We start from the raw sequence: 18896 nt of genomic DNA on the forward strand, positions 1-18896 counted from the left end.
TTTAACACCCATTCTCAAGAGACATACAAGTGCTCTATGTGTGGTAAGATTCTTTACAATTCCAATTCAAAAGCACTTTTGGTAAAACTACAACAGCAAAAACAGTGGCTATTTTCTCACAGTCAACCTTTAAAAAACTCTGAATAGACAAATGTTGTCTAAAGTACAATATTATCCAAAAAGCCTTTCCCCTTACCAAACTATTTAATTTTTAAAATGCTCATATTACTGAACTCTATTCAATTTTTAAAAATCAATCACTCTCATGCTGACTATTTTTAAGTGAATATGACACTTTGCAGGATCCCATAAATAAATAAAACGTGCACAGCTTTGTTTATGTTAGGAACCTTCTGTTAAGCGTTGCTTCTATTTATTTACTTTTAAATTATGCCAAATTTTTGCAAATTTGAGTCAGTTTGGGGATCAACTTGAAAACTTAAAGACTGGCTATTTACTTTGCTTATGATACTTTGCAATTTTGTTAGGGCATGAGATTTGAGGGCCAGCAGAAGGCATTATGGAAAAATATTCAAAATGGACCAAAGCATGGAACTAGATGTGTTATGCTGCTAAAATTTTATGATTTCTCTTAATTTCCTTCAACTTTTCCATTCTTCTTTCTTTCTCTTCACATCTGGAGAATTTTATCTCATATCCCTTATACTTCAGACCCTCAGCAGATCAGTCCATGATTTGTATAAGACAGTACAGAAGGCCTCATGATAATAAATGCAGATAGGACTCAATAAAGGTTAGTAGAGAAATCAAAACTCCCCAGAATGCCATGCCACTAAAAACAAACTCCATTTACAGGCATTAATATGTGATATTATAATCCACTAATTTGCTTACAATGAAGAACTGACTCTTATTAATTCAAACTTACTTCCTCTTATACATAATTTGGTATGATTTGGGAAGCACAAATCTGGGTAGACTTTCTACGGTAGTAGAAATTAAGGAATAGTCAAGTTACACAAGGCAGCAAACAGTGATATTTGTCTAACCTACAGCAATGACTCTCCTAGAATCTCCTTGGACATTAACAGTAACATGGTTCCTGTCCTCAACCCTGTCACATTCTTAGGGAGGATCCCATCTTTAGTCCCATAAATGACACAAGTTTAGAATGCCAGTCTCATTGTCTTTGAGAGTGGTTGGTTTAATATGTGGACATGTGGTCTAATTTTAACTCGGAGGAGTTCATCAGTAGTGCTTCTTGGCAATTTTTTCATGCTAAATATTAAGACACATAACAAAGCCTTTCTATTTCCTCAAATAGCCTTATGTCTGAGTATGATGCCCAAGCCTGGCTCAGTGGTGACTAGGAAGAAAATATTCTGATAGAGGAGTCAAGGTGATGGGATGACTCAGTAGGACACAGGAGGAATCATGTCAATCATAACATTGGTAAGCCATGACTACCCCTTGCCTGGAGCCAGCTCTACTCTGTACTCATAACTTCAACCAGTTAGGATAAGTCTCTGTCATAGGTTCAGCAGCATTCTGACAGCCTCTGTCTGTAGTTGGAGAATAAATTTACTAAAAAACTTTCACATCTGGACTTCTCCAAGAAGAGTACTGGACAGCAAAGCATATAGATAGAGTTCTTGTTGGCACTATTCAAATTTTGAACTCTTGAAACTTAGTGCAGAAAGGTGGGTAAGTCAGTCAGTGCTACCACTGGAAAGCAGAGGTGCTTGCTTTTCATTAGTGTGGCCCAAAGTTCGCAGGTATAAAAGTTTTTAAAAATAGAAACATTCCAAATGGAAAGCTATCTTGTCATCATGCAACTCAAGTGAGGCAAGTTACAAACAGGAAGAAACACTGCTTCAAGCAAAGGTACTGTTGCAAAGTTTTAGCAATGGACACAGAGACTGGGCTGTGACCAATGGATTCTCTTTCAAAGAATGATTATTCCAATGAAAAACTACGTTACTATGACTACTCAATCTGTGTTCCTGTTTTAAGTTATTATTTTTCACATTCCAAATTACATATAGCCCCTACCTTAGCAGCAATAAATTAATACAACTGAGAATTTTATACCATTTACATTCTATTTGAAATTGGGATACATGATGTAATGTGTTTTGGCTGAAGTGGGCAAAGATATAGTAGCACATGATTTTAATCTTACCCTAGATATATTCCTATAGGATATGATTTCAAAGATGAGATGCTATTTTTAATACTAGTAAGTGTGGGTGTGATTACTTTCCACTACTAATTAACTTGGGTTACTAGCTAAGTCATTTCTGGTCTCTGTTTAATACCTTTGTGGAAATTAGACCCACAAGAACATGGCATGGCTAGGAGAACTAGTGGCTGGATGTGAGCCACCACTGCTCCATCCAGCCAGGCACTGCTATGCAATGAGCAGGCAGTGCAAATGTACACAGATCCTGAGTTACAAATTCTAGTGCCTAGACATAGATATAGATGGACAGGTGTTAAGTAGTAAAGAGTACCAAAAATGCGGGTAAACTTGAGGCTGCTTTATTAGAAGTGGCCCCAGGTACCATTTCCAGAATGGAGCAAGCAGATCTACCAGTTTTGGACTCCTTGTTGGCTCCAAACAAAGGATATTTTGAGAACAAAATTCACAATTATTGACTGGAAATTTATGATTTTGACCGAACAGAGGAATGTGATGTCTCCTTAATAGAGAGGACGACGCTTAGTTCCTAGCCTGTCTGATTCAGGAACATTTTCATCTAAGGTAAATTCCAAGAAGAAAAGACCACAATATAGAAGTGAAAGTTTCCAAAAAGGAGCAAGTGCGATGTTCATGCTGAAGAAACAAAGAAAAGGAGTGTAGAATGAAGAACTCTGAAAGGTGGGAGGCTGTATTTTCAGGTAGTTTGCTTCCATAGTACTGTTCTACTAAATAGCTTTAACACTTTGCCAACATTAATTAAGCCTCACAAACCCTGTGAGATAGGTAATTACTATAATTAAAGTGATATTTCAGGCTGGTAAAATGAGACTTAAAATACCCAAGGTCAGAGGAAAACCATAAGGCCTAATTTAGCAGCTCAGTTCTGTATTCTTACATGAGATGACTACCCTATAAAGGATCCTGTTTGTTTTATGTCTTTTCCTCTCTGGACGCTTAGATTAAGATATAATGATAGGACAAGCCAACTTGATTATTGAGACGTTAGACTGCAAGTTGATTAAGGAAGCTTGAAGATGATATGAAACAATACTTAAAAGAATGATCCAGATTCCATGTATACTATGTGTACCATGGCAACTCCACTTCAATTGATTGTATTTTTTTTTAAATCTGCATGTAAACTGCTGGTTTAGCTAAATGCATCAATGAATCAAGAAATCGAAGAATGTAAACCATTCTCCATATTACACAACAGTATATAAAAGGCTGTCATTACTTTGGAAAGAGAATACAGCAGACAGACAGAAGGAAGTCTTCTTGTTGCTATAACTACAGAATAGCAAAGGTCAGCTCTGGGAATGGGGTGGGAATCCTGCCCAGATTAAATTTTAACAACTCATTGATATTACCCAGAATTCTTTTTCTCAATGAAGGAAAATGGAAATGTGTTGTTTATTTTTCAAGGTTAATTAAAATGAACAATGGAAACACCCAATTGTAGAAAAACATAGTGAATATTTTTTATTAGAAATAAAATGTTAAGACTACAATATTTACAAACTTGGATTTTTGCAAATGAGGCTATCTAGATTACAATGGAAGCCTAAAACTTTGCATTTAGAAGAAAAATTAAATTCTATTGCAAATATTTTTATGAAAAATTTCTTCATTGGATTTAAAAATAGAGGGAGAAAAAGGGGTTGAAAAAACCAGTCATAGTGGCACATGCCTTTAATCCCAGCACTGTGGAGGCAGAGGCAGGGAGATCTCTGAATTCAAGGCCAGCCTGGTCTACAGAGTGAGTTCCTGACACAGAGAAACCTTGTCTCAAAAAAAACCAACCAAAAACCAAAACCAAAACCAACCAACCAAACAACACAAAAAGGCAAAATGAAACTGATTTTAATAGAAAATAGTTTCAAATGCATACATTTATTTTCAGCTTTATGGAACTTAAAGCACAGTACTTCTGTAATTCTAATTTCATGACTTTAAAAAGTCAATTTTTTTTGCATAGTTCCACTATTGAGATTTCTTGAGAATCTTTGTTGGTGTCTCATTGGGCAATTTAAAGACTCAGAGACTTGTTTCTAGGACATTTGCTGCCTGCACAGAAGTTTTACTTTATTTTATTTTTATTTTTTTGAAGTTTCACTTTATAAAAAGCTCAGCTCTTTCTTTTCAGCCACAGAGACCATTAGGAGACATTGACTGTATTTGGGGTTTTGACTGAGAATCAGCAGGAGTCTCAGAGGGGCTTTGTTTTGTTTCCAGTGCTCTGTAAACCCTGTCAGATATACACTGTATAGAAGGCAGGACCTGGGGCAGAAACCGACTCTGCTCTAGGGAATCAGGCTGCTGCCACACTGTGTGCCTGTTGATAGAACAGTGCTGTACGACAGATGAAGTCAGCTTATCACTGCAAATATCCCCACCGTATTTCCACACTTGATGCTGTGTTTCATTATTCACCATTTGAAGAGAGCCACCATCAGAAAGCACACAGCACCAAGTCCATTTTCTAGGGAAAGGTCCGTGCCAAGAGTCTTGATACTTCAGGTATAAGAAAAGAGTGACCTCGACGGACAGCCTGTGACTCTACTTTCAAGGTTGTTTTCAGAACTGTTATTTTAGAAGTTGCTTACCATCCTTGATATTTTCTTTACAACCAACAGGTATTTTCCTTTAAGTAAATACACTGAAATAAATCTGAAAAGTTTTTCTAAAACTCAGTGAGCAAAGCATCCCAAATATTCATGGCAAAGCACAAGGAAGAGCGCTTCTAATCTCCATCAAGCTGAGTGAGCCTGTGGAAAGATCAGTCTTCTGGAGATGTCCTTTTCTTAGGTTATCGTAGAAAATATATAGATTTTTTGTGCTTGGGGATAATTTCTCTTGTGCTGCTATGAGCATCACCTGTAATTTTGTAGAAAGAGGAAATTATATGACAGGAAGAAATGCCATAATAGCTAAGCATGGAGCAAAACCAAATTTGGTCCCATGAAGAACAACAATTCTACAGATGTAAAGCCCAGAATAGCCCTTGCTGTGCATTTGCCTGGCCTACAAACTATGTTTAAAAACATGTAAGTATGCTTAGCTCGATTACTAAATTGACTCCAGTGCTAATGGGGCCAGGGTGATAGGTTTAACCCTGTGAACCTATTCTTTTCATTACCCTCAATTGCCATAGCTTTTCATCCTTGACTGCAGCCAGCCAAACCGTCGATGAGTCTACCTCGTCATTAGAAAAGCATGGTAAGACAATGAAGACAGCTGGAAAGGCAGCGTACAACTCACAACGGCCTGTGTGAGCAGCAAAAAAAGTACCAGCTTCGAATATGAAGGTCAACGTGGTGATGCTGATGTGCCCATATTTAATTGGAAGTGAAAGACAAGGAAATGTGTGCAGACTTTTGAAATGTCGTCTAATCAAATCACAACTGTGGATTCACAGCACCAAGTAAACTTTGAAAGTTTCCTTAACATCAACTATTAAGTCCTGTGAAATGTTATTTCCCTCTTATATGATCACTATAGGCATAAGTCTCTTGGATAAGTAACAGTGCTTAGACTATAATTGTTCATTTTTTCCATCTGATCATGGCAAGGTGAGGAAAGCAGCTTTGAACACATAGAGTTCTTAGAGGGAGAAATGGAAGTTGACATCACCCAAAATTTATCTCTAAGCCATTTTAATTCCAGTTTATGACACTTCCTTTAACAATATTATTTCTGCTTGCTTTGTTGTTTAGTAAATTTTTATTTGGACGATCTAGCTCTAGCTTGTCTGTCCTTAGGTATTTAAGGAAGCATAATTTGTTTCTAGTTGCCAAACTTTCCATAAACTCAGAGAGAAACTGTCTTTTACAGTGGTAATCTCAAAAGCCAGTAATTAGTAAAATACCCCCCCCAGGAGGAAAAGGAATGGAGGTGTGTGAGATTCAGAGCTGTATAGTCCTTGGCAGCTTATTCTTCTTGTGATGCTGTGGATGGGAGGCTGCCAGCTGTCCACCAAGATGTTCTTACCTTCTCAGTAATAGAGTTGCATTCAGGAGGTGGCCATCCAGGGATGGGGATCTTTGCAGCCACATGTGGCAAGTACACAGTAGCTTGGGTAGTACTGTGTTCGACTTGAAGACCAATCAGTCTTGCCTCCTCTACACCCTTCTGCCAGCTTGGCACCTGAGAAGTAGTTGAGGCTGAAGCCTCAGGACAGAGGGAGATGGGAATCTATGAATCGCTCAGAGCTGAGCAACCCTCTTACCTGGAATGACCATCAGAAGGACAACCAATGGATTTCTATGGTTTCCCACTGATACATTTGCGGGTTTACTTGTTATAACAGCTGTAACCACCTTTTCAGGGATTCTGGGATAACGACAGTGATATTGATCACAGAAGCAGACCGAAGATAGAAGAGACTTGCTCCTAGTTGGAAGCTGTGGCAAGCATTGCGTACAGCAATCCTTAACTTTCAGTGTTTCACAGAATTATGGATCCTGATGAGATTTAACTGAAAATTAAAAAAAAACAAGCAGTTTTCAAAACTCTGGCATGTTATCTTGGTGGCAACAATACAGGGCGTAGACTAATGTTAAAAATTGTGGACATGTAAGTATCTAAGATCCTGTCAAAATAATGAGGTTGGAAATGGACAAGAAATTTTCCTGTATTGCATCGCCAAAGCCTCCAGTCAGTTCTCTAGTGGAAAGGAGATGGACGCCATATTGAGAAGTGAGGAGTACTGCTGATAATTTGCCCTGTGTGTTCAGCTGATGGCCTTCTAGCCAGGGGCCTACAATCATAATTAAATCTAAGATTCTAATATCTAGAGAAGGTCTGCTGATCAATTAATTATTGATCATGAAACTCAGGTAGAGGTTATAATCAAAAGGCTTTGGAGAGAGACAGGATTTGGTAGAAATTTTAGCTTCATGAGCTAATGTAATTTCTTGATTTTTCTCTGGGATTCCATTTTCTTATTTTTAAAGTGGAAGTATGAGAATAAAATAAGATACTGTAAATGGCTTTTAACACAGTGCCTAGCACAGATAGGTCGCCAACAGTAGTTATCAATAGTAGCTTTAAGCATCCAACCAGTGCTTTAAATATGTGAAAACTTGGAAGCCAGGTGTGATGGTACACACCAATAATCTTAGTATTCATTATGCAAAGATAAGTTTAAGGCTACTCTGAGGTACACAGCAAGACTTTGTCTCAACAAAACAAAACAAACAAACCCTATCTATGTATTTGAAAAGATGCTTGGAAATCTTTGTAAAATGTATTTACTCATTAAAAAATGACTGCAGTTTGCTGATAGATTTCATATGATACTCGGCTCAAAAACAAAAGAAAGAAAGGAAACAAGCATTGAATGGAAGATTTCCTTCCTTCAATATGCTAAGTATTCACGTGAATGTAGAAGTGTCTCACTAATTACCCAATTATTCTGTCTGCAAAGGACATAACTATTTATAAACAAACTTAGCCTATGTCTAAAAACATGACAAACGGCACACAGAGTCACAAATATATCTGCCTTTACCTCAACCACTGCTGCCTCTTGAAAGGACACCTTGAGTGTGCACATCAGCATTCTTACCATCTTACCCACTATCCATAACCTACACATGACCAAATTTTGACAAGGTCAAGGTAAATCTTTTGAAAATTCAAACACAAAATGGTCTATGCTGTCTTTTAGCAATTTGCTTTCACAAAACAAATAACTCATATTTTCTTCCTTCTCTGAAACCAGACTACTTATATTACTCTAAAATACAGTCTTTGTTTCAATGTGTAACTTTATTCTACTTTACAACAAGCTTTATCTGATTTTGTTTCTTCTTAGAAAATTCATTTAGAGGCAGATGCTGTGGAGCACACCTATAATCCTAGCACTCTGGAGACTGAGCCAGGATGACTGCCAAGGAGGCTAGCCTGGGCTATATATAGTAAATTCCAGAAACCCCTGGGATACAGTGTGAGATCCTTTCTCAATGCCCCATCCAAGTGGGCAGAGAAGAAGGAGAAAGAAATATACTTAAAAGCTCTCAAAAATTTACATCCTTTTTCATGCCTGTTTCTGCCCTTGTGTAGTTCAATAGGCGGAGGGCATGTGCCCAGGTTATCTCATTTTCTTTGAAGCAGTAATGAAGAGGTTAATTCATAGTTGCATTTCTATGTGAGTTTTATTTATGTGTGATGTGCTAAATATTCGTCTTTCAGTTTGAAGTATTTTCCCCAGGTTATGAGAAGTAAAGTGTTCATCACATTATTAGTTAAAATAGATCATTTAGATATAAAATAAAGTTTGGATCAAAATTAGGAAGGTAGGATAGTTGACTCCTTGGAACTACGGGATGATATAGTAAGGGGGGGTGGGGTACCTTATGGGGCAGGGAGACCCAGACGCAGTGGGAATGAAAGACAGGAAGGAGAGAAAGGCAGCCACAGACTGAGATCGGTCAAGCATCACATCATTTTTTTTTTTACATTCTAGCATAATAACATTTCAAGGATTCGAACCACCAGAACACCCGTCCTTTTCTCCCTTACTTAAAAAAAAAAAAACCCAAACGATAATGATTCTTTTTAAAAGAGTCTCTCCCGGCCACTCCAGGAAGATCATTTAAAAGCACGCGACCGCGCTGCGAAACTGAGCCTCCCTGCACCACGCAGGACCTCCCCTCTGTGTCTGGCATGGCTCTTCCCTCCTCAGCCAGGGAACCCAGACAAGTTTATTTACACACCCCCCCGCCCAGCGTGCACAAACACACCCGCAGAGAGCGAGGGCGCGAGGGGCGGGAACGCCCTCTTTTCCATCCCTTCCAAACAATTATCTGCCAGAGGGAGGAAAAAAAAAAAAAAAAAAGCAAATCCTGCGCCGCGCCGGGTGCTGGCGGGGCGGCGGGCGGGCCGGGAAACGTGGCCGCGCCGGCGAGCTGGGGATTTGTGAAAAGGAGCGCTGGCCCGCGTGCGCCTCTTGTTCCCCGTGTAATTTGCAGCCAATCATCGGGAGGTGTCCGCGGCCTGCGTCCTGCTCACCTCGGCGCCGCGGCCCGCCCCCGCCCCCGGCTCCGCACCGCCTCCCTCGCCTTTCTCTGCGCTCCCCTCCCCCAGCCACCGCACACACGCGCACACACACACACACACACACACACACACACACACACACACACACACACACACACACACAAACAGAGCGAGGGGGGGAGGGTGAGAAAGAGAGAGAGAGAGAGACTCCCCGGCTCCCTCCCTCCCTCCCTCGCACACAGCGACTGGAGACGGACCGGGAGCAACGCGCTGGGAAGAGCAGAGACCACCGACAACAGCCCCGCGCTCTCCCACACACGCTCACACTCGGCGCTTTCCTCTCCACCCCCACCTCCTCCTCCTTCCACCCCCTCCACTAACACCATCTCCTCCTCCTCTCTGCAACAAGAAAAAAAAAGCCATTTACAGGTATTTTTTTTTCATCCGCATATTTATTTACCCCACCCCCCCATCCCCAACAGTTTGTTTACAAGTATTAAAGTTGTAATTGGGAGCTGCCAAGACACATCTGGATTTGTGTTTCTTTGTGTTAGGGGGTGATGTGCAACTAATTAAAGGCAGACTGGCAGCGTCTGCAAATTCTAAGGCTCCCCAAATAAAAAGAGACTGGTAAGTGATTGTTCTTTCTCTTCCTCTGGCTTTTCCCCCCTTCTCTCTTTCTCTCTTAAATGTTTGCTGTCCGGTGGGATTGTAAAAGTAGATTAATGCTGGACTCCAGCAATAAAAACCCGTGGCTGTATTAATTAATTAATTAATTAATTTGCACCCGCCCCTCCTCCTGAATGTTAAATATGACCTTTGATCTCCGTGTCTCTGGTAGACCAGACATACAGTATTAGGCATGTACAGTCACATTGTTCAGAGGCAAAGCAAGATCATGAAGTATGGATGTTTAATTTAGCTTTAGTATTAGAACTATAGTTATTGGTGTGTGTTTTATTTTGTTGCTAAATAAAAGCCAAACAATAGCTGTGGCTTAGATACCTTTTTCATGCTCCAGGGATGCATTGATTAAACAATAATGACCTGGATACTGGGCACAATCATTTTCTACAATTTCTGGTGGCATTGAACCTAGAGGTGGGAAGGGGGGAGGTGGTGGCAATCAGAGAAGCAAGGACAGCTTGTTTGGAAACACCACACTAAGACCCTGAAGGGGGATATTAAATTCTTTCTTTATTTGGAACAAGGTCAGAAGACTAAAATGTTAAAATTTTCCCTCTACTCACTGTGATGATGCCCTATTGCATGGTTGGCCTAACTAGTTTTTAGTGAGTAGCAGTTATTATGGTCTTGCATCTTCAATGTGATCCGCAGAAACTGAAGCTGCATGCATATTCTTGCTGTGTGTTCCCCAGACCTTTGCAAGTGTCAGGAATATTTAGCCAGGAGGATTTGGGGGCACCTTTGTATTGTCAGCAGACCTCTGAAGGAAGCAGTTTCTCCTAATGTGAAATCACAGAGGTGGTTCCTGAGTGATTAGGGACTTGCTGTGATTGAAGCATGCCTGCTAGCTTCTAATCCAGCCTGGGGGAGGTTCCTTATCTTGATTTACTTTGCCTAATAGGGATTTGTTTACATGAACCCATTTTTTAGGGTGCCTCATCAGTAGGTCTTGAAGTTTTCACACTTGGAGTTTGGACATAAATGGTTCATTAATTATAAGCATAATTACTATAATTGATATGCATTTGAAACTCTGAAGATTTGAGACAGACACTACTAGGCCTTCAGTTAAATTCTCTGAACTCCACCTTCTAGACAAATCTATAGGCTTCAGAAGATGCCAGAGAAAGGTACTCTGGCAAAAAAAAACAGGGAACAAAGAAACTGATGGTTTGTTTTCTTTTTTTTAGGTGAATATACATTTTACATCTTGGCTTTAATTCTTAAATGGCTGCGGGTTACCTCTCCCCCCTTAATAAGCAACCGAAATACATCTTCCTAAAGCTTAATGATGGCCTGTAAGCAGAGAGAGAAATGCAAATACCCAGTTAAGATTAAACTTTCCTCTTAAAAAAAAATAGCAAAAGGGAAAAAAAATCATCTTAATGGTTCTTTGGGTAAACAACACCTGAAGGGAATCTCCCTTTCACTCTATGCAAAAATCAGTGTTGGTGAAAGATTTTTAAAAAGTCCCTTGCTTTCCTCTTTTCTTGGGAGGAGATAGCAATCTCCATTAGAAATGATGGGGGGGGGTATTCTTACAGAGGCAGCAGACAGTTCTGAGTCTGTGACACTGCTTGTGTTTGAGATCTATGTATACATATTCCGTCTTTCTCTTTCTCCTTTCATTTAAACAACTAATACACCACCCTCTTGCCCCAGCCAAGCCCCACCACCAAATGGCTTGTACAATTGAGACCTGTCCTTGGTCCATTGAATTAAGACCCTAACAGAGCCAGCTGTGCTGGGATTCAAACTAATGACCACAGACACTGAAGGACACTGTGGCAGCTGGTAGTTCTTTTTTTCCCCTGCCTCTTTAGTTCAGATTGTATGTGGGCAGTCTTGTAGCTCTCAGTTGTATTGTGTTTGCTTACAGTTTAGGCTCGGATGTATTGTAGACTTTCTCAGTACTTCATTTGCTAATTTCCTGCTCGTTTTCCTCATAGGACCATTGCTGTTTTCTACTTTACAACATTTGCATGCCCAGGCAGCACTTGTTCACACATTTCATAATGTTTAAATGCCCTCTGCTTATAGGTAGTATCGCCCTCCCACCCCTGATTTGCATGTCTTTAGCACTCCAATTGCCCTTTTCCCTCGGCATTTGTCACCCCCGTCTTTCCTCTTTCCCTGGGTACTCTAGCTATTAATACATTTTTTCTCAGGAGGGTTACAAGAATGGGGGTGGGGGGTGGGGAGGAGCTGTGTGGTGTGCTGCGGGGAGGGAGGGAGAGGGAGCAGGGGGTGGGAGTGCTAGGGGGTGGGGGGGGGTCACGTCTTGATGATTGTTATGCAAACGACCCGACTGGAGAACGTGGGAGCTTTCTGTGGTGTCTGCAGTGGGCTAGCGAGGGTGGCTGTTTATTTATTTTTAATTTCTTCCTCGTGCAGCTCGTTGGAATGACTTTCTTTATTTTAGTTGTAACAGTTGGAGGATAATGCAAAGGAAGACACTGCCTGGGAATTCACCGTCTGTGGACATGCGCCCCAGAGAGGACTAAAGCAGCCCTCACCTTGCTCTCCCAACCCGGATCCCCTTTTCCTGCCCGGCCCGGCCGGTACCCCGACCCCACCATCACCCGCTTCCCTCCCTCCCACCTCTCCCCCTTTCCCACCCAGGTGTCGGACCAGGCGGTCCCCACTTCCACCCTGCACCCCTTCTTCCCCCCCTGCACCATGAACACCAATGTCTGCGTGGAGCCCGGGCCGAGCCCGGAGGCCCCGGGCTTGCCCAAGGAAAGCCACCTGCCGGAGGGGGCCCTGAACAGCCTTGTGGATTACAACTCGGAGATGGAGCGCTACCGCTCCTTTGCCACCTCCTTCTACAAGACCAACGGGGGCGCCTTCCCGCAGGCAGCCAAGATCGCGCGCATCACCACCCCCATCTTCCCCAGCAGCGCCGCCGCCGCCGCGGCCGCCGCACGCATCGGCATGTCCCCGTGGAACTGCGACAACGCGGCCACCGCCGCCGCCACCGCGATGCTCTGGGGCAGCGGGGGCGGTGGCGGGGGCGGCGGGGGCGGGGGTGGGGGCGGCGGAGCCGGCAGGAAATCCTCCTCGGCCGCCGCCTCCTCCTCCGCCTCCTCCTCGGCGATCCTCCCCGCCGCCGGCGGTGGCGGCGGCGGCGGCGGTGGTGGCGGCGGCGGCGGCGGCGGTGGCGGCGGCAGGACCAGCATGCACCACCGGAACGACTCCCAGCGGCTGGGGAAGGCTGGCTGTCCGCCAGAGCCGTCGTTGCAAATGGCAAATACTAATTTCCTCTCCACCTTATCCCCCGAACACTGCAGACCTTTGGCGGGGGAATGCATGAACAAGCTCAAATGCGGCGCTGCTGAAGCAGAGATAATGAATCTCCCCGAGCGGGTGGGGACTTTTTCCGCTATCCCGGCTTTAGGGGGCATCTCATTACCTCCAGGGGTCATCGTCATGACAGCCCTTCACTCCCCCGCAGCAGCCTCAGCAGCCGTCACAGACAGTGCGTTTCAAATTGCCAATCTGGCAGACTGCCCGCAGAATCATTCCTCCTCCTCCTCGTCCTCCTCGGGGGGAGCTGGCGGAGCCAACCCCGCCAAGAAGAAGAGGAAAAGGTGTGGGGTCTGCGTGCCCTGCAAGAGGCTCATCAACTGTGGCGTCTGCAGCAGTTGCAGGAACCGCAAAACGGGACACCAGATCTGCAAATTTAGAAAATGTGAAGAGCTAAAGAAAAAACCTGGCACTTCGCTAGAGGTCAGAGGAGATGATTTCTTGTTTCCCAGTCTTGCCCCCTCCCCCCTCCCCCCCTTCTCCTCTCCCCCGCAGGGTTTCTTGTCTGGCTTCAAGACGCAGCACCCCCTTTTCTGAAGCTTCTTGCAGGTTGTAACATAGTGTCATAGGTGGTTTGTAGAGGGCATGGCCTCTACATCACCCTCCCAGCTGCACTTCACCTGGAACCGCCCTTCTTCCAGAGGGTGCCCCTCCTTTCTTACCTCTGGAAAAAAAGCAATTGGTCTAAGAATCCGAAGTTTTACATTTGAGTATGGTTAATATTTTTCCCTTGCTGGTTTAAACTGTGCTCTCAGGAAAACCCCAAACAAATAGCTCTGCCCAAAATACTGAACACACCCACCATAAAAAATATATTTTATATATATATATATATATATGGCTAAAAAAGGACTTACCAGAGGCCCAGAGCTAACACTACACACGTGGTACACAACCTACATTATACGCATACATACATATGTGTATATACCATCTATCATATATATCATATATATATGTGTGTGTGTGTGTGTGTGTGTGTGTGTGTGTGTGTGTGTGTTCTGAAATGCCTGGACTCAAGGGAGGATTTTTACCCTTTTCTTGAGTAATTTTCTCCTTAGTCTGATAGAATTTCTGTTTTTTATTTTTTTTTTTTGTTTTTTTTTTTTTTTTTTTTTTTTTTTTTAGCAAGCAGAAATGTTATAGAGAGCTGATAGCCACCAGCCATTTTTGAGATGTGACTAGGAGAAGTGGTAGTTATTTACTCTTGTAGCTAATGGGTGCTTTATTTTTAAAATATTTTATGTAGTTCCAGGAAAACTCACTGTTGTTGTTTTATTATTTTTTTACATTTCCCTTGGGTTCTATATCTGACAAAGTATCTATTTTGTGATTTCAAAATTGCTCTAAACAGAGAAGGTTTGAGTGATACCATATATAGTAAATGATAGTTTACTTCTCCTATAGGTTTTTAAAACAGACATTAGTCACTTAAGTAATGCTAAAATTAGGCTTTTAACTACATTCCAAATTAAGATTGATGTACGTGAGAAACATTTTATTTGATATTCTAATCAAAACACGAAAGGAAGAAATGCAAAATTACAGGTATATTGTCTTGGTGACATATTAAGAAGGAACTGTGGACAGGCAATCACAGTCTGTGATGAAATAGAGTAAGGTTAGTATGCTTGTACATATGTGAGACTGGGTCCTCAGTTTACTGTTTGGGAAGGTCCTGTGGACTAGAATGCAGGTTGAGAGTGACTATCGCAGTCTGTTCTGAGGAATACTTGCACATTCTCTTAAAAATTAGGAACGTGGTCTAGGGATGTTTTCTTTGAATCACTGAGAATTAGGAGTTTCAAAGAATAAAGGGAAAAGTTCAAGATCTTGCTTCAGGTTCGTCTACAAAGAAGATGGATCATTTTACTTTGTTGGGTCCAAGCCAAGGCCAAGGGACTGGGATTTACGAAGTCAGAAGCACCATGGACCGCAGTCCCATCACGATATTGCATGTCTTTCTCTTTATAAAGACACCATGTCTTCTTGGGAACTTTAATTTCACCACAGGTTGCTTCATTGTCCTTCCTTTGGGCAACTCTGGCCCAGCAAAGATAACAGCAGCTACAGTGCACGTTCATGCATTTCTCAGACGGCAAAAATTAACTTTCGAACTCTCTTTCACGGGTGAATTTACGGTGACTTCTCTAGGTCTGGAAGACCATGGAAAGTTAAAAGTCACCTTGCATTGTAGTTTCCTGCAAAGGCCAGTGAATAGGACTAGATGGCTCCTGTTTTCTCTTTGAAAAGTAATGTGTAGCCTGATAGTTTGGGCATTCTTAGGCCTCAGCTTCAACTCTCGTCCCTGTCCCACCCTGTACACCATCGCAGAGAATGGAGTGGAGAGGACCACGGAATGATTCTTACTTACTTAGACAGTAACCACTCCAGAGGAGTTGCCTGGGAGTTCTAATGGGCTTTTGGACATGTTTCTATGCTGGTATGTTCGTCTAAACAGGCTTCATATATTTCTTCTCTCTCTCTCTCTCTCTCTCTCTCTCTCTCTCTCTCTCTCTCTCTCTCTCTCTCTCTCTCTCTCTCTCTCTTTCTCTCTCTCTCGATGTTTTCCTACTAACTTTAATTTTTTTCATGATTTCAAACATCATAGGATCATTTTTGATTTTGAAAATTAGCATGCACAAAAATTTTGTGGCCCCTCAGAAGGTAGGGAGTGGATGAGAGAGAATGCCCATTTCCCTTTGCAGATGTTTTCCTGACCGAAGGTTCCTTCCTACCAGAGCATGGGCTGTGGTTCAAGGCCATGATCATTAATGGAATACTGGGCAGAATGAAAGAAAAAAAGTTTTCAAAGTTGTCTGAGTGTTTATCTAGGTCACGAATAAGGTAATTTCAATGTGATTACCTCAAACCCGCATGCAACCTCAGGCTACATTTGTAGGAAACTTCTAGGGCTTCTGTACAGAGCAGAGAGCTTGAATGACTGAACCAAAGCTGGAAAATCCCCTGCAGAGCTGGTTTCCTGTCTCTAATTTGATCCATTATCATCTCAGGAGATGTTTGTGAGGGTAGATGGACTTTTGTTTGACGGTCTGGCCTTGGATTTCAGTCATAAACTTAGTAGCTAATACTTGTGGCCATAACTTACGGACACTTGAGAAGTGAACGTCTGCATACTAATCACAACTGAGAGTCTTACTTAGCACTCCAAACCTGTGATGTGCCCTCCTTCTTCCCTTTGACCTATTCTTAGTTCAGACACTGAAGTCATTCTCAGGTTGCTTTCAGGCTGTGTAAAACAAGATTAAGAAAAATTCACATGGATGTTCTGGGATTTTAGCCCACATTTTAAGCCCCCTTTCCTAGCCTTCCTTTAAACACGACCTATCCCTGCTTAGTCCCATTTTAAGAGCAAGTGATGTTTATGAAACCGCTCCTTGCTGGCACTCAGTGTAGTAATGCCAATGAAATAGTGGGTGCTCTGTGTTGTGTACTGCGCATTTGCATATGTCGCTGCTCATTCATCAATCTCTATATTAACAAATAGCCACTAATTGTTAAAAGCAGTTGATACAAATGTGTTATATTCCTGTGGGACAAAATTTAGTTTAAAAATGTATGTCCTTAATTAATATTAAGTTCCTAGATGTATTTAAAATGTGACCGTGTAGGAGATTATTATGATATTAATTGAATACTTTATCTTGCAAACTTAATCCTTCAGACTGTTTATACACAACCGTTATTTTTGTGATACAAAGATTTAACTTTTTAAAATATCCCAATCTAATGTAACTCCAGGGATAAAGTTGTCCCATGGGCAAGCCAGGCCTCTTAGTTCCTGAACATTGTTCAGGTGACATGATTGATCTCTGTGGGACAGCATTAGAGACCACACAGATCTGGTTTCTCTCCCATTAGTTGATTTATGGAATTACATTAGCGAAGCTGTGCCTCTGGGAGGTTGCCCTGCCCCCACCCCTGCTCTTCCTGCTGCCACTTTATAGAGAAGGGGTGGAAACACTGGGAATCAGAGGGAAGGATGGCTTTTTTTCTTTTTCTTTTCTCTCATTAAAAAAAAAAAATGTGTGTTGATGTACAAGCCCACAATATTGTTTCTAGAAGCTAGCTTGACATTCTCAGGGACTGGATGACAAACATTTGGATATTGTCAAGTAAAACTAGATAACTTTATTTGAAAGAGTCTTTTAGAAGGGGAGAGACATACTAAATACAGTTTTTAAGTTCTAAGGACCTCGACCAATGGCAGTTGTGAAATTCTAGACAACACACTGCTGTAATTTGTGCAGGACGATGGCACCTATCTGCTAAGGAAATTCATTCGTAGACCACATCTAAAGTGGATGTGTTACTCCAGTTCAGAGATGTAGAGCAGGGAAAGTCAGCAAACAACTGAACATTTCCTAAAGTTTCGAAGTTCAGTGATTTTTTTAAATATATAGATATGCATAGATACGATATTAATCTTTCATATTTTAAATTGAAACATTTTTTGATTTGTGACTTCATCTAATAATTTCAAAATGAGTTTTCAGTTTAAGAATTAAAGCATGCTAGTAGGAAATATTTTTAATGCAAAGATGCAATATGTATTGGCTATAGGAGGGGAAAGGGAAAAAATTCAATAAAATGACAAAATATTTGTTATATTAGAATGTAACAATGAGACAATCAACAGGCACTATCCAGAATCTATGAATGATAAGGAAAAGAGCTCAGGAAAGTTCAGTTTTGATCAAAGTCACAAGACACCATCATCATGAAGACACTGGACTACCCACTGAACTTCTCTGCCCATCATTAGATTCAGTCCAAAGGAGTTAAGATTGTTTTTATGTTTTGTGTACAACAGAGCTCATGTTGTACATAGTAAATCCATACAACTCTTATCTATCAGTTAAAAATATAGTTGCTTATGAAAATAGGAGATTGCTTCCTAAATGAAACCAATACTCTGATCCATCTAAACAGCATGGAAAAATCTAAGCAGTATTTTATGTGGTAATTGGAAATAGTGAAATAAAATTGAAAAAAAATCCATTTATAGATATACTATATAGAGAATATTTTTTGAAACTTCCACATCATCAAACAAAATATAAGCAAACATTCAGAAAAACAAAGAAAATTCTTGAATAGCACTGAACTTTAGCTTTTCCTTTGATCACAGAGCTGTTTGAAGAAGGAGGGATGTTTATTTAGTGAGGACAGTTGTAAAGGTGACTTGACTTGAAAAGTTTTAATGACTTCATTATGGAATCACTCTTGTGTGAGCCAGTCTGTTTTTCTTTTGGATGGAATGGTGGAGTTTCACACAGTCAGACTTACAGACTAGTGTAGAGCAGTTCAGCAAAGTGATCTGTAAGACTTTAAAAAGCCTGCAGGAACCATAGAGATGCCCGCCATAACTTCTCCAAGTGGAACATTATTTACCATTGGAAACTGGAGACAGGAGTCATTGCTATGAGCCCTGAAACCTTGTTGGGATATTGATTTTTGGATACGAAGTTAAACATTTACCTATTTTAATATTTTCCAGGAATAGGCACAAATAATGTTTTTTAGAACTTGGGGGTCTGCTTAAAATCTATTACTCAATCAGAATTGATCAGATGATCTCAATATGTAGTTCACCTTTACCAGAAAACAGTTCCCTTTAACTTTGCATTGAAAAACATTAATAAAATGGTGTCCTATTCAGTACACTTCACACAATCAGGGTGTGTTAAAGTTTCTTATATACAAAATACTAAAA

The 18896-nt window shown here is 41.3% G+C and overlaps 1 protein-coding gene and 1 long non-coding RNA gene across 3 annotated transcripts in view; one reads left to right on the plus strand and one right to left on the minus strand.

Moving 5' to 3' along the window:
* On the minus strand, nucleotides 1-13379 carry LOC128105109 (uncharacterized). The gene is made up of 3 exons (XR_008216218.1): nucleotides 13266-13379; nucleotides 6155-6641; nucleotides 1-5041 (listed from the first exon to the last, which is right to left on the minus strand). It is a non-coding gene; the product is annotated as an uncharacterized LOC128105109 (long non-coding RNA).
* The window catches only part of Cxxc4 (CXXC finger protein 4), a 25872-nt gene continuing 16023 nt past the window's right edge, over nucleotides 9048-18896 (plus strand). The window contains exons 1-3 of one of the 2 annotated variants that reach the window (XM_052729983.1): nucleotides 9048-9595; nucleotides 9721-9796; nucleotides 12276-13582. In XM_052729983.1, coding sequence (XP_052585943.1) covers nucleotides 12533-13582 — 1050 coding nt within the window. In that variant the 5' untranslated portion in view covers nucleotides 9048-9595; nucleotides 9721-9796; nucleotides 12276-12532. The remainder of the gene's footprint in view (nucleotides 9596-9720; nucleotides 9797-12275; nucleotides 13583-18896) is intronic. The other variant, XM_052729984.1, reaches the window with a different exon arrangement.

This window comes from Peromyscus californicus, unplaced genomic scaffold (assembly GCF_007827085.1).
Source record: "Peromyscus californicus insignis strain IS unplaced genomic scaffold, ASM782708v3 Scaffold_9__1_contigs__length_137607984, whole genome shotgun sequence".
In the NCBI taxonomy this organism is placed as follows: Eukaryota; Metazoa; Chordata; class Mammalia; order Rodentia; family Cricetidae; genus Peromyscus; species Peromyscus californicus.